The sequence below is a fragment of the Anguilla rostrata genome, chromosome 4 (genome assembly GCF_018555375.3).
Source record: "Anguilla rostrata isolate EN2019 chromosome 4, ASM1855537v3, whole genome shotgun sequence".
NCBI lineage: Eukaryota > Metazoa > Chordata > Actinopteri > Anguilliformes > Anguillidae > Anguilla > Anguilla rostrata.
Genome location: NC_057936.1, coordinates 60,024,138 through 60,049,829, shown reverse-complemented (window position 1 = coordinate 60,049,829; position 25,692 = coordinate 60,024,138). Strand labels below are relative to the sequence as shown.

At 41.2% G+C, this 25,692-nt stretch overlaps 2 protein-coding genes across 3 annotated transcripts; one reads left to right on the top strand and one right to left on the bottom strand.

The window, feature by feature from the left end:
• Nucleotides 1-2,435: 2,435 nt before the first annotated feature.
• Nucleotides 2,436-13,694, bottom strand: uck2a (uridine-cytidine kinase 2a). Of its 2 annotated transcripts, none has more exons than XM_064333656.1 (7): nucleotides 13,598-13,694; nucleotides 7,369-7,528; nucleotides 6,174-6,270; nucleotides 5,516-5,658; nucleotides 5,265-5,362; nucleotides 4,685-4,733; nucleotides 2,436-3,809 (listed from the first exon to the last, which is right to left on the bottom strand). In XM_064333656.1, the coding sequence occupies exons 2-7, from the start codon at nucleotides 7,505-7,507 to the stop codon at nucleotides 3,670-3,672; spliced, it is 666 nt and encodes a 221-aa protein (XP_064189726.1). In that variant the 5' UTR covers nucleotides 7,508-7,528; nucleotides 13,598-13,694; the 3' UTR covers nucleotides 2,436-3,669. The 2 variants fall into 2 exon arrangements, with proteins under 2 accessions (XP_064189726.1, XP_064189725.1); XM_064333655.1 differs by having other exon boundaries at nucleotides 13,487-13,646.
• Nucleotides 13,695-17,086: 3,392 nt separating this feature from the next.
• Nucleotides 17,087-22,377, top strand: tmco1 (transmembrane and coiled-coil domains 1). Its single transcript, XM_064333654.1, has 7 exons — nucleotides 17,087-17,278; nucleotides 18,078-18,155; nucleotides 18,795-18,854; nucleotides 20,056-20,102; nucleotides 20,251-20,318; nucleotides 21,112-21,256; nucleotides 21,635-22,377. Exons 1-7 carry the CDS (start codon nucleotides 17,209-17,211, stop codon nucleotides 21,731-21,733), a joined length of 567 nt encoding a protein of 188 aa, XP_064189724.1. The 5' UTR covers nucleotides 17,087-17,208; the 3' UTR covers nucleotides 21,734-22,377.
• The last annotated feature ends 3,315 nt before the right edge of the window (nucleotides 22,378-25,692 follow it).

Below are 25,692 nucleotides of genomic sequence, written 5' to 3'. Positions count from 1 at the left end.
CATTGAGTGGTATTTGCTTGAAAATATGAATTTTATTTGTTGATTTTTGTCTGTTCAATTCCAACAATCTACCACTGCATTTCACAAGGGTCCATGAATTGATGTGTTATTGCATGGCGAACTCTTCCAAAGTGGCACACCTACAACCAAGCAAATTCCCTTCACTTCAGGTTATATAGGTCATATAAACATGTGCACAGCATATTACAGCATCCAACGTTTTTGGTTAGTGTATAGAAACAGCTGTCAGGGCTGGATGGCTGTTATCACCACAAATGCATGCCAATGATTGCACGTAGCATTAACTTTCCCTTTCAATTCAGACTTCTTCCATGCCATTAAAATAATAAACTTTGAAAATCCCACTGCAACGGGCAATGAAAAACCAATAGTCATTTTTCAAAATCAAAGTTTAAATACATTTAAATGTACACTTAATCACAGAACTTGAGTAAAGCTACTCACCATATTTATATACATTATTTTATGCAAATAATTTGTTAAAAGTAACAAGAGTAACTACCCACAAACTGGAACCAAAAGACTCAAGACATTGTATGTCAAAGGAATACTTATCTTGTTTGGTTTTAGCCTTTCTAGACTTTCCAACCATTACTTTCCCTCTGATCTGTGTACTTGTGTATGAAGGCATGAAGACAAAATCATTTCTTAGAATCATGGCAACCAAAGCTGATCATTGATTGCCTATGTAAAAGTAATGTTCTAAAATATTTTTATAATAACAAAATACATGGCTCAGCTAAGCATTGTTATATTCAGAAGGCAAAATGTGTCTTATCCCCAATCTCTGGTTTAAATAAGCTAAACCAATTTTGGAACTGTCCTCTCACAGCCTTCAAATTCAGTCATTAATTTAGACTGCCACTTCAAGCAACTTTTTTTTTTTTTTTAACAATTTATCCACCTTCAAGTGTTCTGCATTATACAAATACAATATGCAAATGCCTTCACCTGTGAATCAATACTATGTACAGTATGTACTTACATAATAAACACAGGCGTTATACTGTATGCATAAAATAAGTGCTCAACACATTAAATATACATTGAAATCTTTTTCACTTGATGAATTCAACCTTAATTTCCCCCCAACATTAGAACCAATTTACAGCAAAATTACAGAAGACATATTAGCTGTAAGAACAGAGTACAAATCAAAATAATCAGGAACTAAATACAACCACATCGGCATCAATTCACAATGGGAAGTACAGAAAAAAACAGAAACTATTTGTGGGAAGGTGCAAAGAATGGTACTGCTTGCATAAGTCTTTCAAAAATATTTAGAGGTAGGCACCCCTACCTAAGGAACAATGACTGATTTGACTGTTTTTGGTGACAGTGAGATTAAATGTATTTGTCTTAAAAAAAAGAATTGGTTCCCACACTTCAAGCATGAGGCACCCTCACAAAAAGTACTACAGTAGCAGTTACAGTTAAGTAACTGATAAGAAGCCACAGCCCAAAACATCCTGCTTTCATACCCCATTGCCTGGGAAAGCAAGTGACACACACCACAAGCAGAACCATGAAAGAAATAACTCACAGGGCAGATACCAGTGACACTAAAAAGTAACAGTGACAGACCTGCCCCTAACAGAAGGTACAATACTGATTGTAGAAAAAAAGAGAATCAACAGGCATAAAAGAAGACTATAAAAAAGACATTACTGAATTTTACTTTACACTACGGGATTCAAGTTTATTGGCACTGCCCACCCCCGCCCCACCCTGATATATACAAAATTTTATATATACGTTCTTGGCTGAAATTCAAACACCATTACTTAATTTTCTTTGACACAGGGAACACATTAATACAGTACAAATATTATTTCATAAACTACCCTGTTTCCTAGCAGTAATGCTTTATTACTTTATCATAGATGTTCTTCAAACACTGGGGAGAGAAAAAAAATGGTAGGAATACTAATAAAACCATCAGCAAAATACCAGCATAAAACTAGAGTTAATGACAGTGCTGATGTTCCAGAGGCCATCTCTGCACAGAAGATCCTTAAATGCACAGAGATGACAGTACTGGATAACAGGAAGTTAATGACCATTCCCTTGGACTTCATGTGGTATTTATGCAGTGTTTTTTGGGACTGCAACTTTGGTATGGACAAATGCCTAAGCTTTGCCCCAGCTGGTCACGTTATACACATTGTTTGTACTCACATATGGTGCATACAGTCATGGCATATGTGTAGATGTAACAGGGAATTCAAAAGCCAATCTAATGCTTAATGGAATGAACCTGGGTCTGTTTTGGCAGTGACTGACTGACTTAACTAGCCCAGTTTGTCAATAAATGATGCACTGTCCATACACAACTTTCAATGTCCATCTGTCTCTTTAGACAGAAATGTGGATCCAGTGGTTTATTACTGCAAAATAAGATTTTTAATGGCTTGAGGCAAATGAAGACTCAACTTTATTTCAATGAAATCATCAAGCAACACAAGACAAATATAAAACATTTTTTTTTTGAAAATTTTTAAGATACCATTCTGCATTTTGAAACTTAAAATTATTTATAGCATTTTGGTGCACTCAGAGCATATGACAATTGCATGTTGATACTGAGCTGCTAAGGCAGAGAATTTGCATTGGAATGCAGATAACCTGAAGTATCCCTGAAAATAGCCAGCGAAAACAGGGCCGCAGTCCTCCACACAAGTCAACTGGATGCCCCTATCCACCTTCAGAGAATTCAGTTAACACACCGAACTTAGCAGAGATAACGATTCCGTCTTTACACAAAGCAGTCCGCGTGTGGCAGAGGCAAGCTGTTCAGCGACCTGAAAGAGGAAGGCTGAACTGTTGGGATGAGAGGTAGGTGTCAGGGCCAAGTTTATTCTCCCCTCTTAGAGCATTATCACAGTTGGTGACCCAGGGCATTTTTGCTGCCAGAGCAGTATTGGATGAGCAGGTTAGAGTAGGGTGGGGTTGGAGCGGTGTGGTCAGGGACTGAGAGCAGAACCGGGAGAAAAATCACAAACACCGACTATACACCGGTGAAGAGACAGGCCTGATACAAGAAATAAATGGGGAAAAAAAAGAATCGGTTTTGATTTTCAGGTTTTTCAAGTTACTAAAAAAAAAAAATGCAGGTAAATGACTCGTATCAGGAACTTCTGATTCTAAAACATGTCATAGCTATGCATGTCATAACTCCTCAGTTATAAATAGAGGCATGTTTGTCACTGGTGTCCTCTCCAACCACACCTTCCCCCACCCCCAACAATAAAGACAACACCACCGACCAAAAATCAAGAGTGCTGGAAACTGAACAGACAGCTAGGGCTCAAGCACCAAACTCCACCAGCACTCCTCCTCCTCCTTTATTCATATCTGCAAGCACATCAAGGGGGCAGAAGCTAATAAAAAAAACCTAAATAAATAAATCACAAAACAGCCACTTCGCCTCTGACCTGCAGTTTGTTCCAACGCTGGGAACTAAATATCATCTTTCACCTTCCAAAACATTTAATCCAGTCCAAAAATAATATTCATGAAGGCCTTGCAGTTCCTGTATATTACGTCTTGATTTTAAATACAGTGTAGCCGACTGGCGGGTATATACAGTTAACCCTCCCCTCTTCCGTCTATCGCTCCGCTTTTTTGGGGAGAGGGGAAGTGAGGTCAGTGCGGCCGGCTGCTGGACTCGGAGGTCTTCCTCTTCCGAGGCATGATGTAACCGTTCACACATCCGTTCTGCTGTCGCTTGGTCAGGCCGCCATTCAGGATGTCCTGGATGTGCTGGACAATCAGGTTTATGGCAACTGCAAAGACAGACAACAGAGAATGGTCAAGAGTTTCATACACATACAGTACAGAGACCGCATGTGAACACCATTTCTATTGCTGTGCGTTGCCAAACATCCTTATCCAGAATTGCAAAGTTACTACAGTTACCATTCACTTTACTAATTGGTTTTAGTGATGAGATTGAGCCGTTGGATCATAGTAAGCCTCTAGTCTACGATACTTCAACAAGATTCTCCATCCTATATATTACATTAGCAGCATCAGCCAAGCCAAGCATCTATCTCTGCCAATTATCATCCTCCTTATATTTTAATGAACCACACTTCCTCACTGTATAACACTGAGTCTTGGAGCTTACAAAATGTCGACTGGCTCATTTCTACTACACATTTATTGTTTCCTGTAAACACCAGAAATGATACTACTATCAGTACGCTCCACTCCACAGTACATTAGCAGTATCAGCTCCTCAGCGTTCCCACAGGCAGAAAAAAACACGTTCCCACCACACTGTCCTGGGAAGTCCTGTTCTTATCGGGCCGTTGTTGAATTTGTGAATCACGATTTCTTCCCCAAGGCACAGCGGTCCCTGACTGGCTTAAAAAACTGAAACAGCGCCGCGGCCTAAAATGGCAGCGAAGCCGACATACTGCTGACTCACTATACTGCGCTTCATCAGCGAGAATGCACATTGTCCAACAGCCGTCTAACATCGCATAAAGAGATACTGACACGGCTGATGATGCCAAAATGTCTTTCGGTGGGGGTGGGATAGGAGGATGTGTTTCCTGGGGTGGGGTTGGGGGGGTGGAATCACTGCATATGGTTTAGTAAAGGCTTTTTTGCCTGCATGAGTTGATTATGAATAGTAGAGACAAAACAGCCTCACCAAGGTTATCAGCTCCGCGAGGAATGATCACATCGGCATACTTCTTGGTCTGAAAATAAAACAAAAAGCAGGCTCGGGAGAAATTCTCGAGAAGGACACAGCAATCACAATAAAACCTTTTTTTGCATAGCACAAAATGTGTTCAGCTCTTCAAAGCCTTCGTACAACTGCGCTCCTGCTGGTGCCCCTCCGATTTATAATTTATTCATTCATTTATCAATGTGTCCCAGAATAAAAATCTTTACTGAACCTTAAACTAGTGTCCTGCTTAAAACACTAAATTTCAGCTCAAATTTAAATCTTTATAAACCACTGGCTCAACTTAAAACATTGGCTTCTGGACTTTCACACATCCCCTCTGACCAGGAGGCAGTCAGAGGTCAAAGACGTTTTTTTCAGTTGAAAATGAACAGCAAGAAGTGAAGTCTCAAAAAGCTGTGAGGACAGTGATAGGTGCACTTTGCGGTGAGGTCATGCTGTGAGGACAGTGATAGGTGTACTTTGCGGTGAGGTCATGCTGTGAGGACAGTGATAGGTGCACTGTGCGGTGAGGTCATACGGAGGTGTTACTAGGACTCACTGGCAGACAGAACTCCTCAAAGGCAGGCTTGACAAAGGTGATATACTGCGTCAGCACCTGCTCCAAGTCACGACCTCGTTCCGAGATGTCACGCAGCACTGAGGCAGACAGGAAATGGGGGGCAGTCAGGCAGAAGACTTGACTCTCTCTTTCTCTTTCTCTCTCTCTCTCACTCTCTCTCTTTTGCTCAGTCACTCAACACAAATTCCCTGCCGCGCCCCCTACCAAGCGCAAGACTCCATATCCCATACCTCTGCGGGAGAGTCGAGTGTCGGCGTCTGTGTCCACGAAGAGCTTCATCTGAAACATGTCCCTGATCTCCAAAGAGTAGAACATCAGGATCCCCTCGAACAGCACCACATCAGCAGGGTACACCGTTACACTCTCCTCCTTCCTGCAGCGCGCACACACACACCCCCCACCCGCACAGGAGGAAAGAAAGACAAACAGAACGTCACAGCAGCCCCGAGCAAACAAAACCCTTTGCACGGTTTCTGTATGGAACAAAACAACATCTTCAACACAGTAATATGATCACTGAGTGGCCTCTCCTGTTTCCTGTTGTGAAACCCACACAAATTCACTTACAGAGAAGCTTAACTGACATTATTATGAACCCATTATAAAGAGGCCTTGATATGACAATCATTATTATTTTTGTTTTTAAATCATTTGATTCGATGTTATGACATACTTTATACAGTCCCGAAACCAATTACAAGGGCGCCCCTTCCTCTTTTTATGTACTACTTTATTTTTACTTCATTTCCGCATTTCATTGTTCTCATCTATAATGCTCCGTTACCTGTGTGCCGTATGACAAAAAGACTGCGGGGGGTGGGGGGTGGGGGGTTGGGGGGGAGTGAAAAGGGCACCATCCTATTTTTTCATCACAACCAAGACACTGACCTGGAATGGGTGACAAAGTCATACACGGGTATATGCACCGCTTTGCCCTCCATGATGTCCCACAGCGTCTTCATGATGAGCTCATTGTCAAACGCGTCTGTGGACAGCGGGGGGGGGGGAGTCGGGACAGGAAGAGGAGGGTTGATAAGCCACCAGCACCAGGACTCGAGCGTTTCGGTGTTCCCGAGGCCCACAGGCAGTATGCATGGGGAACTGGCGGGGCTGCGTCGGGCCCAAGGGGGCCACGTAACACTGGTGAGTCAGACCTACAGCTGCCGGTAAAGAGACGGACTGCAATAACAGCGGGACGCTCTGGCCACTCATCCGTGGAGAGTGTGTGTGGGGGGGGGGGGGGTGTACCACTTTAAATACATCAGTCTGTCTCACAAGTCTTGGAGGATGATACTGCATTATTCTTTACTGTCCCAATAATGGTCACGGAAAAGCAGGGGGTACAAAGGAAGCCAGGACGTAAGGCCCGGTGCCCAAATTTCACAAGCACGATACTGATGAGTGCTCCTGAGATAGAAAGACAATTACAAGAAGATTGTACAGTTGCAGCAGGAACTGCTCAATGCCCATGATCTAAGATTCACAAGAACACATATATAATAAAAGAAATAAGAACCAGCCTTTGATATTGATTACTTCTGAGACAGAAGCACTGAAAAATTCAGCAATCCATTTTTCACCAAGTTGTAGCCCCAGCTCCATTAAATGGAGTATAAACGGCAAACCCCCCCCACCCCCCCGCCCGCCCGCCCGCCCGCCCCGCCCTCCAGCACAGATACGTTCATCTACCTGGACTCACGCTACCCATGCTGGATGCAAGTGTCTGCTCCCAACCTCTCAACCGATTCACTTGCCTTAGTTCACTCGTTTCCCTTCACCCGAGAGAACGCTGAGGTAGAGCAGTCACTCACTGACTCACAGCATGGATGGATGGTAAATGGACTGCATTTATATAGCGCTTTTATCCAAAGCGCTTTACAATTGATGCCTCTCATTCGCCAGAGCAGTTAGGGGTTAGGTGTCTTGCTCAAGGACACTTCGACACGCCCAGGCCGGGGTTTGAACCGGCAACCCTCCGACTGCCAGACAATCGCTCTTACTTCCTGAGCCACGTCACCCCATGGCCCTTGACTGTGACCGTTTGGGATAAGAGCAGCGACGCAGACCCGCGGGCCTCACCTACCTGGGTGGTCAAAGTTGTACTGGCCCTTCTGCGCCTTGGCCTTCTGCTCGGGGGTCAGCACGCGGTAGAAGCTGTCCTGGCTGAGGATGGCCACCTGCCGCTGGTGGTGGTCTATCTTATTCTGTCCCAGCAGCTCCATGATCTTCCCGCAGACGGAGGACTGCCCCACACAGGGAAGACGCAACAGAGGACTGCTCATAATCTAACCAGAACAGCTGACGGAACCTCGCTGAGAATCGCCCGCATCTGTGTATGAGGCCTACGCAAAGCCAGGATCCTTAAATCACACTGCTGACAAAGCTGCATTTCCACAAGCCTTTGGCAGGTCAGAAAACCTGTATAACTGCGTGACTTCCATATGAAGAATCCAGTAGCGGTAAAAACTGGTACTGTATTCCACTTTCATTTTTAAAATATGCCCCCTAAACTACAGTTACAAATGCTTAAAAAAAAAGCCTAATAATGAAATTTAGCAGTTGATGATCACAACTCAAGTCACTCAGACCTCAGACCATTGAATGCACATCGCTTACTACAGTCCAACATTGTCTTAACTCCCTGTTCCCACCTACCCCCACACCCAGACCCACACAATGCGTGTGCCTTACACAAACCCCAGCCCTGTGATCTTGCTGACTATGCATTCCTTCTCAAAGTCCTTGTGAGCTCATTTCCACAGAGGAACAAAATAAATAGCTCATTCACCAACACCTTCCGTTCACGAGCACAACAATATAGTGCTCACAGTCTCTCTCTTCTTTCTTTACATATCAGCATGCAAGAGATGGAATTCCCTGAGAATCAAAGTCATATAGAAATAGAGAAGGGTGTCTGAATCAGTGGATGCGAATAGTTAAAAAAAACTGGCTATCATCTGCATCAATGTTTCAGCTGAAGGGCCTTTCTCCCAAGCGTTACAAAATATGCCAAAACACTGAATAAACAAATTTATTCACTAATTAATAAAAGTTTATGGGGGAGGGGGCATGGCATATGCAAAGGGCCCAGGGAATAAAAAAAAAATGTCTACACGTGCATTTCACATATTTCTGTAATTGGCCTATATCAAGCTTCAGTAACATCACTCCATATTTAAAAATATAAAAAAGGCTCCCCGGGGAGATTTGAGCCGGGGGAACTGAATGACTGAGAGACTACTCTTGAACCTGAACTAGGGCTCGAGCAATTGCCATCCAAGCATTTACCGCAAATAAATTACCAGCGACGAACTGACGGATCATTTACAATCTGTTAGGCCAGGGCATATTTATCCATACTAATATCCAAAATAATTACATATCAATGCCAGAGGATCACTTATGTTAAATGAAACTAATTTCAGTATGGTGGTTGAGAAAATGTATTTTTGTACATCATTGAACATATGTCCCTTTTGGCAGCATTACTGATTATCTGGGTCTATATTATGGGACAACGACTGCAACTGAATTAGCCTTTGCCACCCAAGGGTTACAACTAAATATCTGAATTGAACAAATGAGGTATTGCCCACCGAAGATGTAGAGAAGAAACAGTGATTTTGCCATTATTTTCAATTTTCTAAATGACTGTAAATCCAATAAGGGGACAATGTGAGCTGTGATAAAAGGCTTTCTCAGTTTCAGATTGCTGCAGTGTTGTTGCTGTTGATTTTATGGCAGGTCTAAGTCGTCACATGCCTCCAGATGACTGCGCTGATAATCTACGCTCAGCAGTTACGATCTCTCACTTGAGCCTCTGGCCTGCCACCGGGTGAAAGAGAACGGCTGAAGACGACGTCATCGACTCTGACCGAACCACAATGACGCAACACCATGAGAAAGAAACGCTCTCGAGAGGAAACCTGACACGGGGGGCTCTATTCACCTTAGGAATTACTGTTACTTAGCAAAGCGTGGTACTCCACATCAGGCTGGGTCAGGAAACCACAAGCGAGCGCAGAATAGATTTTTTTTCTTTTAACGCAACAAAAGGGGGACATTCCTTTCTGAGGCTAAGGACAAAGAGAGCGCGGCCACCTGAAGTAGCTGCTCTCCGCCTCTCCTCCTTTAATCCGCCCACCGCATTTGTTCTGTAAAGAGCCTTCCCCCTCGGCTGCAACAGTTGCCAGTGGCCCTCGCAATCCACTTAACCAATTAACCACAAGCATGTTCAAGCCTCACAGAGAGCCCAGACAAATAGCAGGCAACACATTACACTGGTTCAACTGCCACCAACCCTTCCCAGAATGCTCATATTGCCTAGACAAGATGTGCCCTTTCCAATCTGAGGACACAGAACAGAAGACAAGCAAAACAATGAGTAATGGGAAATCAAACGAAAGGAAAATGGCACCCACGGATTTGGGCCCGGCAAACTGCCCCCGTCCTTTAAATACAATAAAGCGTATACAGACACTTGCAAGGAAATGTGAGACAAAAAAAAAAATCCCCTCCTGTCCAGCACCCACTGACTGTAGCAGACACAAACAGCAACAAACACCACTGCCCAAGATACACCCCTGCACTAAACACAGACCTGAGTGGCAGACCCAAGCGCTAGGAGAGGCCACCATTTTATCTGCATCTACCTCTGCAGTGCAGTGCCAAGTCACTCTGCACCAATCATTGGCAAAAGAAGGCTTGTAGCCTAACCTAGCATGGGCAGACAAAAAGGAAGAAAAAAACGCACCTCACGCCAGTGCTGACTAAACATTCTTCAGCCTCTGCCCACAGTTCTCTAGGCAATATGCAGTCCCCGCCCACTGCTCTTTTGTGTAAAAGGCAGTTTTGCCTATTCTCAACTTCTCTCCAATCGATTGGTTCTGTCAGCGCTATAGGTTAATATTGCTTTGGCATTTTTCAGTCATTTTACTGTACTGTGTCCCTCTGGTGTCCACCCCCACCCCCACCCCCAATCTTAATCCACCCATCTTAATATTAAGCTGCATCTCTCGTCCATGACATAGATACAGAATATTGATATTAACAGTAACACTAATGATCACAGAAATAAACAAGGTCAAAGGACAATAACAACATTCACAGAACAAATATGTGATCTGACCTCTTCACCTTCTTATAAGACTGCAGACTACAAGTTTGTGTGTGACACTTGAGAGCAAAAAATTCAAAATACAAAAGTAGTTTTTACATAGGAGCAAGGTATTTACCATAACTGCATGTGTTATCCAAGGCATTCAGCTTTCAGTGATGAAATTTCTCAGAAATGAAAATTACCACTCATTGCTTTTAAGAAAATTACTTTGTAAACAGGGTTGGGCAATAACCCATAACAAGCGCTAACATTCATTTGTCAATCACACAGAAGCTGTAATGCCATGCTGCTGATTGGCTGTCTTTTATCAACAACCAATAGAATGGTACAATTGACTTTTTTTTCTTACCAGGGATCAAATCACATGGCCTCTGAAGCAGAGAGGTACACAAAAGGCACCAGGCATGATTACGGGGGGGGAATAAAAGACCAAAAGAACGACATTCAACAAGCTCTGCTGAGAAGACACCACTTTAACACCAATTTGACTGCACAGCTTGCAGGAGCGTACGTGGGTGCAAGGCTGGACTGTGGGAATTAAGATATGGAGCAAGAGCAGCAGCTGTGTGAGAGCCATAAACCTGACCCTATCTGGGTCAGAGAGAGGAGACAGGGAACAGTCAGAGCCCTGCCACTCTCTTATGAGGTCTGCTCACACAGGCATATGTACCGTACAGAGCCACGTTCAAAAGACTAATCTGTGGCCAGACACCAAGAACACAACTAGGTCAATATGACACAATGCCAACACCTTTTTTTTATTTTCTGTACAATGTGAATGTCACATGTCCATTACTTACACCGAATTGAATTTGAGCAGAATTGGCTAAAAGCCAGACAGAATTCTGGCCCTTATGTGACACAGAATCTATGCGAGTACTATATAAGAACAGAAATCTTTTTAAATTTGTAAAGTCATCCATTGAGTACAAGCGTCATATCAATGTATTATCTTGACACACATTTCACACTGGCTTCAATTTTTAAAACAATTAGCACGGAGAAGATTCCTTCCACTTTGTATATGCTCTATAGCACTACGAATACTAAAAACTATTACAAAGGCCTTCATCACAGACCACCATTCATACACAAATAAGAGACTGAACAATATATTCATCCCGTTTTTCTTACATTTTGCACCAAAAAAACTGTTATCATGTGACAACTGTGACTTTTTCATCAAAGCAGGTGTGCCTTGAGAGCACATTCAAATGCAGTTTTTGGTCATAACCACAAGGTAGATAACTGACAGTGTGACTGCAACATAAAAACAGTCAAAGCTTGATCCCATTATATATGTATCTCATAAAAAATAAAAATAAGACATTTAAAACTGTAATAAATACACATTCACATTGCAAAATGCCAGAAAATTACTTTCACAAGAACGTCCAAATAGGGGGGAAAATCCTTAACACAAGCAAAATAAAGATCTTCGTGATATAGTGTTGCCTAACTGTAAAATATGGCAATAAAATATGCTGTGCTTGTCGGGTTGTTAATATGTGTAATATTAAATGTAAAAGGCCACTGTACAACATTACCAAATTGCAATGAAAAAAGTGAGCATATTAAGATTAAACTTTACAATCTAGCCGAGTGAGAGTAGGAAAAAATGCCTGTGGCAAGTAGTAGTTCCACGTGGGTCTGGATAGCCAAAGCCCCGAAACGCTGACCCTGAATCATTTTAAGAATTTTTCATTAAGGAAGTGGGATGGGGCTGTTGTGAGATACGCCGATCCTGGATCGGCTGGAATAGGAAAGTACCCTGCACTTAGAACGTGTGGAGTAGGCCGTGCGTGGACGGTTTCGCGCAAGTCACATAGCGTCTAGTACAAGTGATTCAGCTACACTCTCGCTATCCCTGGCTGTACCGCTGACCCCATTTCTGTATCATGGCTGCTCTTGGCTGTCCTTTCGAGCTTTCCAGTAGTTATTCTGACGCATAAAATAAGAACGGCATATGACACACCGTATTTCGTTATTATCAGATATCTATCGGCGTATTAATGCCCCGTTCCGTTATGTAGTCACACCACCGTCGGAGGAATAGCTACCGCACTGGACAAAATGTGATGTGAAACAGCAACACGCGATATCCTTGTTAGCCTAAGAGTAATCAGGCTCCCCCACAACAGGCGTGGACTATGCATGTATGCCACTACGTATTTTATTTGGTCAATGTGTCACTCAGATTACCGAATGTTAACCTTTCATCCAAAGCGAGAGGAACTAGAAAAACAAACAGACTACGCGTATACAGTACAGACCACAAGTATAATATGACTGTCTTGACTATAGCTAGTACAGTAAGCCTGTTGTATATCATTAAGCTAGATAGCTAGCCGGGTAACAAAAGATTGTGTAGCTAACTGTTCTCATTCCACGTACATCGCGGATCTTGACATTTTAATCTCGATAACACAGCGATAAGACTAATTATTAAAAACATTAGAGAGCAGATGAGACCATTCATTTAAGATAAGAAACGTAAATATTGAGGTTTTGCCGAGATAGTTAACGGTAGCTACCTATCTGGCTATACATGCAGCTCACTACCTTGATATCCCCATTTTGAATGCCTGGTTTCACTCAGTCTGGCATAGCTATGCATTGTCTGCCATAGATTTCTCTCTATCTGGGTGGCAATAAATCATTTCGGCGTGGTATAAAACATACAATCTTATCATGTTGGTAATTCATTATTAATGAATCATTTGGTGATTTATTTGAATCACAATAGAAAAAGTATCAAGTAGACTAACTGGTGCGCAGAAAAGCCTGATTGTCTATCCACAGAATGCCACGACACCAGAATAATCGAATAGCCTACCGAACCTTTAACAAATATAACAGATATTCAGGTAGCCTAGTCTTTTTGAACCAACATACAGAAGGAATAACACAATGAAGCAGCTAACTTAGCGTGCTGTGTCTGACATGAGCCACGCGGTCGGCGCGCTCTCATATTTCAGAAAGAAACATGCTTTAGCTATATATTTAATTTTAATTTCCTTAAACAAAAATGGTTTAGATAAAATTGTAATGTTTTAAGCAGGCTACGTGAAATATTGCCAACCTTGCCGCTGGCAGTGCCTCCGGCCACCCCGATGAGAAACGGTTGCCGGTTCGCATGCTCATTTTCGGCTTGGTTCTCCAGCCGTGTTTCGCTGTCGCCTGCCATGCTTACACTAAACGTGCTACGCTGATTCCAGTGGGGTTAACTTAGCCAGTGCTCGTGCTCCTCCTCCTCCTCCCATCAGAGACGTGCGGGTTGTGTGTAGTCTGCATTTCCTGCAACACCAACATTTTGGATGTAGGCTAAGGAATAGCGATGAGTTACCACCGCCTCCCAAACCCAAAAATCAATACACATTAAATCACAGGCTACCTGAATTGTACTTCATCATTTAATAAGTCGAAACATAACAGCAACGTTCCACAATAATATATGTGCCCTTGGACCGATTACCCTCTGGTGTCATCAACAATTTGTTAAGAGATGTTTAATTAGAACATCTGGCGGTGAATAGTCCCATACTACCTCTTTTTTTAGCAACACAGGGCTGTCCAGCTGTGCAGCAAACAGCTAGTAGCAGCCATGTCCATGTTAATCCATTTTCAACCAAAATATTCCAGGCTTTAGGTAAAGTCTAGATTACTGCTTTAAGGCATACATAATATTCAAAAATAAAATTAATGATATTGTTGTGGAGAAATATTTTATGGGGGTGACATAGCTCAGGAGGTAAGAGTGGTTGTCTGGCAGTCTGAGGGTTGCCGGTTCGATTCTCTGCCCTGGGCGTGACAAAGTGTCCCTGAGCAAGTCACCTAGCCCCTAATTGCTCTCAACGAGCTGATTGGTACTTTGCATGTCAGCCTTTCACCGTGTGTGTGTCTGTGAATTAGTGAATGAGAGGCATCAAATGTAAAGTGCTTTAGATGAAAGTGCTATATAAATGCAGTCCATTTACCAGAAACAATAGCAGTGTGTAAAGTACAGTATAACTTATCCAAATTTAATAAAGCCTTGAGTTATAATTTATTATATAAAATAAACTTGATAATGTTATACAATAAGACAATGTTTTGTCTTACAACATACAGATAATGTAAATAATTTTTTATTTCCATTGTTGGTCTCCAGTCCACCTGTATGTCCCACTGTCTTGTTGGCCAAGTGAATTTGCTGAAAACTATGGTTCTTGGATCTAGCAGTTTTAATAAGAAAACAACCTGGTTTAATGTTCGGGCACTCTGAATTCTCAACATAAGTGGCATTAAGTTCTTGATTAGCTAACTTGTCACTCAGACCAACATGTAACATATTTAGTTTAATTTGTTAATTGTTGTCAGACACCGATTAAATCCTAAAATTCTGTGGTAGACCAACCTGATGGGTCCTTAATCAGAATTTTACAACCTGCAACTAGATTGAAGAGGTTTACAAGGCAAAGTGTTCAATGTCTAATTGAAAGACAAAGGTTCAAGTGTGAATGCTATAGACATGGACATTAAAGTTAGTCACGAAAGAAATGAATGGAAAAAAAGGTACCAAACGTCCACTGCCCATCTCTCTCAGGTAATCCCAAAAATCCACCAAGACAAAAGACCAAAATCCAGGGAAGGACCAGAGAAAGTTTTTTTTATTGCTATAAAGAAAATAACCCTCACTTTGTGAACATTGCTGAGACACCACCCATCGGTATATTGTGGTTTGAGAGAGACAGTTGTTATTATTACTGACATGTTTGTAAGATACATTGTAGGTCAGTGACAACACCCCCCCCCCCCCTCACACTCACACAAACACACATATTTAATTGCTACCTTGCTCCTGTAGCTTATCTCCCAGGCGATCTGGCCTGTGCCTTTGACGTTCCCTGCACCCAGATGGTGATATTACTGACCCTCCAGCCTATTGAGTCAATAGCCCCTTTCACAGATGCGTCTTAATCTGTAAATGTTCCGGCAGTTCTCCATGTTGGCATCATGTGCGAGCAGAGCTAGATGTAGATTTTCCATGTAACATAGGACACAGTGGAACATTAGCTTTCATTAAGGGATTGACACAATATTTATATCCACAAACGTATCTTCACACACAGTAATAGTTACAAAATGTTCACGGTCCTAAAGTACAGACTCCTCTCCTACACAGTTAAAGGCTTATTTCCGTGAACCCCCTCGGGGTGTTAACATAACAGGTCTTTCCCTGATCGGAGGTTGCAAAAGCTGCTGGAGCTCTTAAGGAAGAGTTGCAGTTGTCAATTTCTACAACCTGTGCAATCCTTTGAATCTGCAGGATTTGCAACTGATAATGAATAAAATCAAATTGCCAGTGATGTGGGCCGGAGATTTGAATACATATAACCCACTTTGAAGTTCAGAAAGGGATGTGAATGGGGTTATTATAGAATAATTCATGGGTATTTATAATTTATTTGTGTTAAATGATGGCAGGCCAACCAGATTTCAGGATTGGGGAGTGGGACATAATATTAGACTGGTATACTATAGGTAGCGATCACTTCCCAATTTTAGTGGGTTTGGCAGTTGAATATAAGAGGTTAAGGGCAATAGCTAGGAGGGTGAGGGCAAAAAAAGAGTATTGGAGAAGATTTTGCCATTCACTTGGTCCTGATACTGCTGTGAGTCAGATTTGGTTGATAGTTTACAGGATGTCTGGGAAGTCTATAAGAACAGCCTTTTTTCAACTGCCTTGTCAGACATGTAATTCACCATTTGGCTGTTCTCAGCCATAGGAAGCTTCAAAGTGCTCGGCCAACATAGCCTGGAGTCAAGTCAGGGCAGAAATTAGGGGGTTAGCCATCTGAAGTCTGAATGTGTGTCTGCGTGTGTGTGTGTGTCACAGGGGGTGTCCATGCCCCTGCCCCCTCCTCTTTTTCACTGCATAAAATATGCTGCTTTCTTTTCATCTGTCAGTTTTGGGCAACTTGGAAAGAAGTTTTGCAACAGTTGGAAGTGGGCATCTGAGTCCTGCATCTAGGTCTGGCAATCTACCTATCATCTGTCGTCTTTTGAAATATCCTGCTGTCTTTAGTTTTTTTTTAAAGATTTTTTATTTTTATTTCAAAAACGCAGTTATTTTAAGCTCAACTATTTAGGAAAGCTGAGGAAGGAGGAAGATATAGCATGTACAGCGTTGGAGTCATTTTAATTATGAAGTACCCAAAGTGCGATGGCGTCGTTCTTGTCTATCTAGTGCTAAAGGAAACTCATCCGCTGTCTCTCTGCAGGTGTGAGTGTGCGTGTGTGTGTGTGTGTGTGTCTAACTGAGAATCATGGTTCTTCATTGTTTGGCTTTATTTAACACAGTGTCAACTATAAAGACATTCAAGTAACAATAACAATTGAGTAAAGTCAGAGACTATTTTATCAATCATAAACCGGCATGATTCTTTCCAAAGCCTTTATGTGTGGGCACAATGCCAAAACAATTGAAGAATAGTTTCTGGGTATACATAACAGAATGAACAATTGACCTGGATATCCTTTCTTAACATAAATACAATCATTTGCTTGGTAACATCTGTGTACAATTTTAAGAGACCTGTTATCCGGATTTGTCATTACAAGGATTAAAATGACACGAACTACCCACTCCGGGACAATAGGTGGCGGTAAGTACCGGTAACGTTGGCTGTAAACCTATCACAATAAATCTAAGAAGAAGCCGCTACGTTCGCAAGCGTGTCATTTAGCTGCCGCTAGCATAGATATGATAGCTACATTCTGTCACTTTTAACAATTAAAGAAACCATAATATTAACCTTCAACATGAGTACCATGTTCGCAGATACCATTCTGATTGTGTTCATATCAGTATGTACAGCTCTTTTAGCTGAAGGTAAGGACGGTTAAATCTTTCCAGTCACAAGTTCTTTCTCAGACGTAAGCATGCTAACTCTGCACCATACTGGTAAATTATCGTGTCCTTCATTGACAAGTGCTCTCTTGGGTCATTTTTCAGTTGACGTTAATGTTAGCTTACAAACTGACGATTTAGAAAATGCGTATAGAAGTGCAATGGCAGTTATACCAAGCGGTTGCCTTGGCATATGTAGATAACGTTAGGAAATTAGCATTCATTGGTTGCTTAATTTATTTTACCAATATATTTGAAATTCTGTTCGAAGTAGTTAATCTCTTGTGTGCTGACTGGAAAGTTAAATCGCCATCGGTAGCTAGCTAATTTAGTAACTAGCTATGTAGCCAGTGTTAAAACAGGAAATGATTCGGATACAATCACGGAGAACCTAGCTACAAATAAGTAGTTGTAGTTTCAGTTGTGCCCTGATTAGCTAACATAACAGAGCCGAGTGTTGGTAGCTGCATGGTCATTTGTTTGAAGAAAATATCGCTAGGCTTCTATAATCTAATTCGTTTCTGTTTCCTGTAAGGTCATGATTGTAACCACCACTAGTGGCACTGATGTGTAGCGTAGTTTTGCACTAGCGACCACTTTTTCGGAAATGAATTGGCTAGCTAACGAGAGTGGTGTTTTGTTTTGATGTGCATTGCGGATTTATAATGACTGCAATGGCTCTCCGCAAAATATGGTGATTATGTTGTACTTGATTTTACAAAAGACACTTTTGTTATAATGTATGAATTATAAACGTGTAATATAATTAACCCCCCTCCAGGGATTACATGGGTGCTGGTGTATCGCACGGATAAATACAAGAGGCTAAAGGCTGAAGTGGAAAAGCAAAGTAAAAAGTGTAAGTTCTATACAGACCCATGAAAAGTTTTATTTATTTATTTATTATTATTTGGTTTAAATATGAGGTGATGTGTGATCGATTCATTCATAGATTCAGGGCTAAATTCCTCCACCACCAAAGTGGGGGACATGAAGTAAAAGGAGAAGTTCTGTCGTGTTTCTTCCACCCATGAACTAAATCGTCTGGTTTCACTAATTCGGTCTACCTCCTAGCAGAAGAATTGAGCTAATTAGCATGTCCGTGTGATTGAAACTAAATACTTTCTGAACCTGGATTCTCCATCTCTGGTGGAATGTTGTTTACCACACTTTTGCTGAATTGGAGAAAGAGCAGTGCATTTCACCAATTAAACTTTTGGATCACCTCAACTTAATTCAATAGGCAGACTGAAAGAGCCAGACTGTTAATATCCTTAGTCAGTCAGTTAAAATGTGAGGCGATCAATATTTGGATAGCACACCAAATGTTTGTTTTAGCAGAGCCTTTTTTTATTTTTTAAAGAAGATTAAGTAGATACAACTGCCTTTTGGTCCAGGCAGTTATCAGGGCTTCATTTCATAGCCCTACACCACATTTGCTTCTTTTGAGTTCTGTAGCAAAGGTGTACATGTACTGTTTCCTATGTTCACATTTCAGTAGAGAAGAAGAAAGAAACCATTACAGAGTCAGCAGGGCGACAACAGAAGAAGAAAATCGGTACAAATCACATTCATGCCTTTTCCATTATTGTATCATTCACTTTCTACTGTTTTAGTGAAAAGCTGTGTTATGTGTAGAGGGCCACCAGTTTGTCTCCACCATGTGACCTGCCAGGATTTAAACTTGTATTTCAATAGTTGCCCTCAAGGGGTCCCCATAGGCACTGAACGGCAAAGCTAAGTGGCTATTCATACAATTTCTAATGGAGATATTTATAAACAATTAATTGGTCTAATATGGAGCAAGTCAGGAAGGACAGTGAGCATGGATAGAAGTTTAACGGCGATGAAATGCATGTTTTTTGTCCTCACCCCTGGTCCTGGAGAAGCCGCAGGGTCTGCTGGCTTTTGTTGTTACTCAACACTTCAGAAATGTATCAGTTAAAGCGGTTACACGGTTACAGTTACAATTGCACAGTTAACTCTGATCTTAAGGAAAAAACAAACACCAGCAGACTCTGTGGCTCTCCAGGAACAGGACTGCAGATCACAGCAGTTAAAATAAAAATGCATCCATATAAAGTAGGGGTGTCCAATCTTATCTGAAAAGGGCTGGTGTGGGTGCAGGTTTTTATTTTAGCCCTGCACTAAGACACTGGATTCTACTTAAGGTCTTGATCGAAGATCAAGATTAGTTAGTTTAATCATGAATTAATCATTTTTATTTTACTTTTTTGTGCACGTTTAATGTTATATAACCTATTTTTAATGTGGGAATCTCCCAGTTCTTCTAACAAAACCTATCATGTCCCTGTACAACATTTAAAAATACTGCAGCATGTCCACAGTAGTAATCAAATTGAATTTAAAACATGAGTGTTACTTGTAAACATCGCTGTTAATCGTCACCTGTGTTTAACTGGTGGCAGTTACTTTATCGATTTAGATTATTGAGGTGGTGCAGATGAGATAATTGTTTGAGAACTGACAGAGAGGCAATCGCAACCTCTAGCTGGCAAAGTACTGAAGTACCGTGCGAGAAAACGAGGGTAGACAAACTGGTGGCCCTAGTTGTGTCACACTTGTCACACAATGTTGTGTGACACTGATGTGCAACCGTGATTCACAAAACAGCATGCCGTTGAACAGAAGTAGCCACAATAAACAATTTAGAAAATTATTTTTAGTGTTTCTCAATGAATATTTATTTGCTGATTGTACAAAAGATGGCACTAATTCCATCTGGGTTGCTTACACAGAGAGACAAGAGGAAAAACTAAAGAACAACAACAGGGATCTGTCTATGGTGAGATTGTATTTACTGTTCAATTAATCTGGAATTAATTAGATCATTTCTTTTTAGTAAATGATGCAGAACGTTAAATGTTGTAAAGTGGTCTCTTCACTTCCTGATGGGATTGTCTTTCTCTGCTTAAACTTGTTTTGGACTGCAGGTGCGAATGAAGTCCATGTTTGCCATTGGCTTCTGTTTTACGGCCTTGATGGGAATGTTCAACTCGATGTGAGTGCATCGCGTCGGTTTTTATGAAGGTTCAGGGTTGTGCTGATATTTGCTCCCTCTGTGTTTTAGCTGTGTTTTGCTTTCTTGTGTAATGTAATGGGCCTGTTTGAGGTGGGCACGATGAACACAGTAAATGTACTGCATCATGTATTTATGTTCATGTTCTCCATACAGTGCAGTACCTAAGTATTTGGACAGTGACAAAATTTTTGCTTTTTTGGCTTACCAGGTTGCTTTCACCAGTGCAATCTTGCTTTTTAACAAAGTGCCAAACGGCTGATTTCAACACCCCTAATGTTTTGGCTACGTTTCCAATTGATCTGTTCTCATTTTTCTGTTCCATGATGGCCTGCTGTACTGGCATTGACAAATTCTGACACATCATAGTGAGAGAGAACAGCAACAGACTGCAAATGTAAATTCCACTCCTAGGATCAACTCTAGACCTTGTGTTAGCTTTTTGTATGCATGAACTAATGATGCAATATGTATGCGCTATGTATTAAAAGGACAGAAATTTCTATGTGGTTCACCCGATATGGATGTAAATACCCACAAACTAAAGCTGAAAATATGAGGTTAGTCCACACTCATACGGTTTCATTTTATATCCAGTGCGCTGCAGTACAGAGCCAAAACAACTAAAAACATGTCACTGTCCAAATATTTAGACTGCACTGTATGTTTGTGTAGTACTGCCTCAGAGCAGAGTGATCTGTACATGTTCAAGGTTCGCATATCTCCCTTTTTAATTGTAATATAACTTCTTTTTCAACTTCCTTGTGTTTTTCAGTTTTGATGGGCGGGTTGTGGCCAAGCTGCCCTTTGTGCCCTTGTCCTATATCCAGGGTCTGTCTCACCGCAATCTCCTTGGAGAGGACTACACTGACTGCTCCTTCATATTCCTCTACATCCTTTGCACTATGTCCATCAGACAGGTATGTCCAGCACCACTAAATTCTGGTCAGATTAACAAGTTCATTGCCGTGGTAAAATTAATATTAAGTTAAAAAGAAATTCTGTGCCTTGTATTGTCAAGGACCATACAGTTAAGAATGAAAGTTAAACTCATAACAGAGATTTTTATGGTAAAAATTGGAATCAGTTACATTCCTTTGTAATATTTTTTTAGAAAAATGCCCAATCCCCAGATGCAGAAAAATTATATATTGGTGGATAGGTAGTGAATCAAGGACAAACATGGATTGCTTTAAAGTTGAGAAATTTTGAGTTATTTGGCATTGCAAGGAATATTTAATGGAGTCCTTTCTTGTCTGTGATTTGAGTTCTTAATGCGTTTTTATTATTTTTGATAGAATATTCAGAAGATGCTGGGTCTTGCCCCCTCTCGGGCTGCTACGAAACAGGCCGGGGGCTTCTTGGGCCCCCCTCCTCAAGCAGCCAAATTCTCCTAATCTCTTTTGAGGACTTCTGTGTCCCATTCTGGCAGACAGGAGGAGATCGGAGATGGTGGAGACCCAAGTGCATCACTGTCTCATAGCGCTGTGTCAACATCTGAGCATGTTTTTACAAAGTTCAATTTGGAGATGGGATGTCATTAAAAATACCTACCTGTTTTTTTGTTTATGTTTTTAAATCTTTGCTTATTTAAAAGTGATAAGTTTATTAATTAATGTAGCAATCACACTTCTATGGTGATGTGTAACGTGTCAGTTTAAGTATGCAATATTTCTATGCTATATCATTTTCAGCTGAAATGGCTGTTTTGTATTGCATTCTGAGAAATCAGGTGATTATTGGTTTTGGAATCTACAGAAGTAATCTGTACGCAGAACACTTTCTGAAGTATTAATCATGAATCTTCTCAAAGAGACGCTCATACAGAGAGGTTAAATGCGTACTTACAAATAGATTTTTTTTTAAGTATGATTGTTCTACTTTCCCATATCAAATGTATTGTATTTCACCCAGACACACTACTTTTTTCATGAATGTTGAAGTGTTAAAAGGTGTTAAACCCCTCATATGTTGTCGTTCCCCTGTGGTGAGGTCTAGAGTGTGTCCTCTGTTAAATAAAATTGTTGGTTTTTTCCTTTTATCGTATTTTCATATCATCTTTTTCTTTCTTCAAATTCAGAATGCCCTGTTGCAGTTGTAAGCCCAAAGAATGTCAGTGTGCGCTGTAGCAACAAATATTTCCCTTCACTGGAACTAAGGGGCCTAACCTAAACCATGAAAAAACTGCCAGACTTTACAGTTGGCACTGCATTTGGGCAAGTAGTGTTCTCCTGGCATTCAGAAAACCCAGATTAGTTTGTCAGACTGCCAGATAGTGAAGCGTGATTTATCACTCCAGAGAAGGCGTTTCCACTGCTCCAGAGTCCAATGGCTGGGTTCTTTACACACCTGCCAACACTTGGCATTTGCACATGGTGATCTTTGACTTATATGCAGCTGCTCAGCCATGGAAACCCATTTCATGAAGCTCCCAACTAACAGTTCTTGTGCTGACGTTGCTTTGGAACTCAGTAGTGAGTCTTGCAACCGAGGACCGACTATTTCAATGCGCTACGCCCTTCGGAACTTGGCAGTGCTGTCCTGTGAGCATGTGTGGCCTGCCACTTCGCAGCTGAGCTGTTGTTGCTCCTAGACATTTCCACTTCACAATAACAGCACTTACATTTGACTGGGGAAGCTGTAGCGGGGCAGAAATTTGATTAACTGACTTATTGGAAAGGTGGCATTCCATGACAGTGCCATGTTGTAAATCACAGTTCTTCAGCACAAGCCATTCTACTGCCAATGTTTGTCCATGGCTGTACGCTTGGTTTTATGCACCTGTTAGCAATGGGTGTAGCTGAAGTAGGCGGACCCACTAATTAGAAGGTGTGTCCACGTACTTTTGGCCATGTAGTGTATTTACATGTGAAATCCGAGCAAGCACCTGCTTTTCTTGCGCACTCGGAATCAGTACGGACAGGATGTCATTGGACCTCAGGGTGCATCACTGCAGCAAACCTACGAGGCCCTGACTAGTGTTGGAACGTTTAAGTATTAGTACACGTAAAAGGTATCTCAGACACTGAGATTATTCATCATTTCAAAAAGCTTTCAATAAAGAAAAATTTATGTCAATCATTTTACCTGAAGTGTTGACTGTCTTTTACACCTGGAATTAGTACTATGTGTGTAAGGGGGTTAGGTCTGAAGCAGGTTTCAGACTGTGGCACTAGCCAGCTCGTTAAACAGGATAACATACTGATAAGATGCATGCTGAAATATAAAGTGCATGTGTATTGTTATAATAGAGCTGAGCTAGAGTTTAGTGTTAGCTAGAACCATAGCCAAACTTTGCCAGGGAATTCTTAAGTAAAAATGTTCTATCTGACAATCAGAATTCACAAAACTTAACGACACTCAATAGCTAATGAATGTATACTGAACACTAGCTGATCAGGTTCACAGTACAAACAACAATAAACCATTAATACATGAAAACAACAAAGTAACAAAGGCTGAGAGAATGTTACAACCCCAGTGAATTGAAGATAAGGTTCAACTGGCACATTTCCAAAGCGGTCTGGATTTTTGATCTTAAACAACTTTGCAGTCTGTATGTAGAAGACCTCCCAATTATTTTTTTTCAGGCTTTGTCAAGGCCTGTCAGTTCGTAATTATGAACAGCATTGCTGCTAAGGAAAACACCCAAATGTTTTGGATCTGTGGGATACAGCTGAACAAAATATTTTCCTATGTAACATTAGGCTACATGGTTACTACAAATTTTGTAAATGTCCAGAGAAACATACAAGTGTCCCTGGACACTTAAATTGCCAGTCATTCAAGTGCCTAATTAAGGCACTTGGCAATTAAATGAATAACAGATTATTTTTCAACAGAGGCTCTGCTGACCCCTCGGTGGTGGACTGAAATGCATGCAAGATAACCTGAGGTCTTCTCTGGGCCATACTCATGTTGTGCTAATGGGTGAGATTAGCTAATGTTACATTGGGTTGGTAATGTCTTCAGACAGTGCCCACTACCCTGAAAGGCAACAGAATTGATGATTGTCCCCAAACCTTTTTTCACTCTCTTTTCCCACAACAATTACGTTGGCCTATTTGACAAAACCGTTGTTGGTTTACAAAAACATCCTCCTGAGCTACATACCTAACACTATATGGTATCCGATATCAGTAACTGTAAACTGTAAAGCAAGCTGAGAAATCAAACTGATGGCATGGCACCGTGCTTCAACCATACAGTTTTGTTGCAGGACTAGTCCAGATTCCAATTTCCTGGCTCTAATTTACCCCAATAATATGTAGTTAAATTGTTGCAAGAGACACGGCATCCTACATGAATGGCAGGATTTTTGTTTATTTACAGACATAAATCATTAACCATTTTTGGGGGGGCAACTGAAGTAGACTCATTTCTTTTGATAGAAAGTGCTGGTAGCCTACAGTCTGGGGCAAAGTAAAAAGAACATTCCCACGCTTAAACACTCATTACTAAAATATGTATTCGCATAGGCAAATAACCATTCAAATAGTATTTTTTTACATAAATCGAAAATTATTATTCGAATTAAAAGGGGAAAAAACAAGAACATAATTTAAAGAAATTCAAACAGAATTCATTCTATTTTTTGTGAATTTTTATGAAATGTATATCTGACAAATTGGCAAGCAAAAATATTTTTAAAAATGAAACAAAAAATTTCAACAATCGCGAATCCACAATAGCTGCGACCTCACACGCGCATGCATCCACGCCGCCTCTTGGTCAATCGGCCTGAAAGTTACTCATCTCTACCTTCGGTCATGGCCAACTTCCATGCAGAATTTCAGCCTACTGGGGCGAAAACTGTGGCCGCTACGGGGTGGGACACTTTTGTGGACCAACCATAGACCGTATAAAAAAGGGACGAACCGACCGACAGACAGAGCTACAGAGCTGCGGTCGCAGCTAATAAAATACAGGCCGAATAGTGCCTATCCAAAAACGCAGCATGCTGAACTTTTAAGGAAATTACAAGTCTCGAGGTTAAGATACAGTAAATGGTCGATAGGAACACACGCTGAATAAGCAGCGTGGGTTAATCTGGAATTGTGAAACATTCAAATATAGGTTGTTTCTCAATGTGTTCGAGCAAAGACTACCACTATAAAATGAAATTAATCATTCAAAGTTGATAAAGAATTGTTTCGCAAGAGTCGCAGTTCTGCATGCAGCGTGTGCATGCAGGGGCGAACACAACTTCTCGATTCAAGCGAAAACGTGCAATTCTTTATTTTATCCTATTTCCGAAGCAAGGCACGTCCCCAAATGGGTGCAATCCTGGAAGTAATTACTACTTGGTTGTCTTTTTAGTGCCCATTCATTTTGAACAGTGACTATAATTAAGGTA

What these genes read in the sequence shown, in the direction of transcription:
- uck2a (XM_064333655.1), bottom strand. Translation starts at nt 13,591, where the DNA reads ATGGCAGGCGACAGCGAAACACGGCTGGAGAACCAAGCCGAAAATGAG. An exon ending in GACTTTGTCACCCATTCCAG is followed by an intron (nt 5,659 to 6,173) that starts GTCAGTGTCTTG and finishes TGCGCGCTGCAG; the next exon opens with GAAGGAGGAGAGTGTAACGG. An exon ending in TCGCGGAGCTGATAACCTTG is followed by an intron (nt 3,810 to 4,684) that starts GTGAGGCTGTTT and finishes CTGTCTTTGCAG; the next exon opens with TTGCCATAAACCTGATTGTC.
- tmco1 (XM_064333654.1), top strand. Translation starts at nt 17,209, where the DNA reads ATGAGTACCATGTTCGCAGATACCATTCTGATTGTGTTCATATCAGTA. An exon ending in TACAGCTCTTTTAGCTGAAG is followed by an intron (nt 17,279 to 18,077) that starts GTAAGGACGGTT and finishes ACCCCCCTCCAG; the next exon opens with GGATTACATGGGTGCTGGTG. An exon ending in GGAAAAGCAAAGTAAAAAGT is followed by an intron (nt 18,156 to 18,794) that starts GTAAGTTCTATA and finishes TTCACATTTCAG; the next exon opens with TAGAGAAGAAGAAAGAAACC.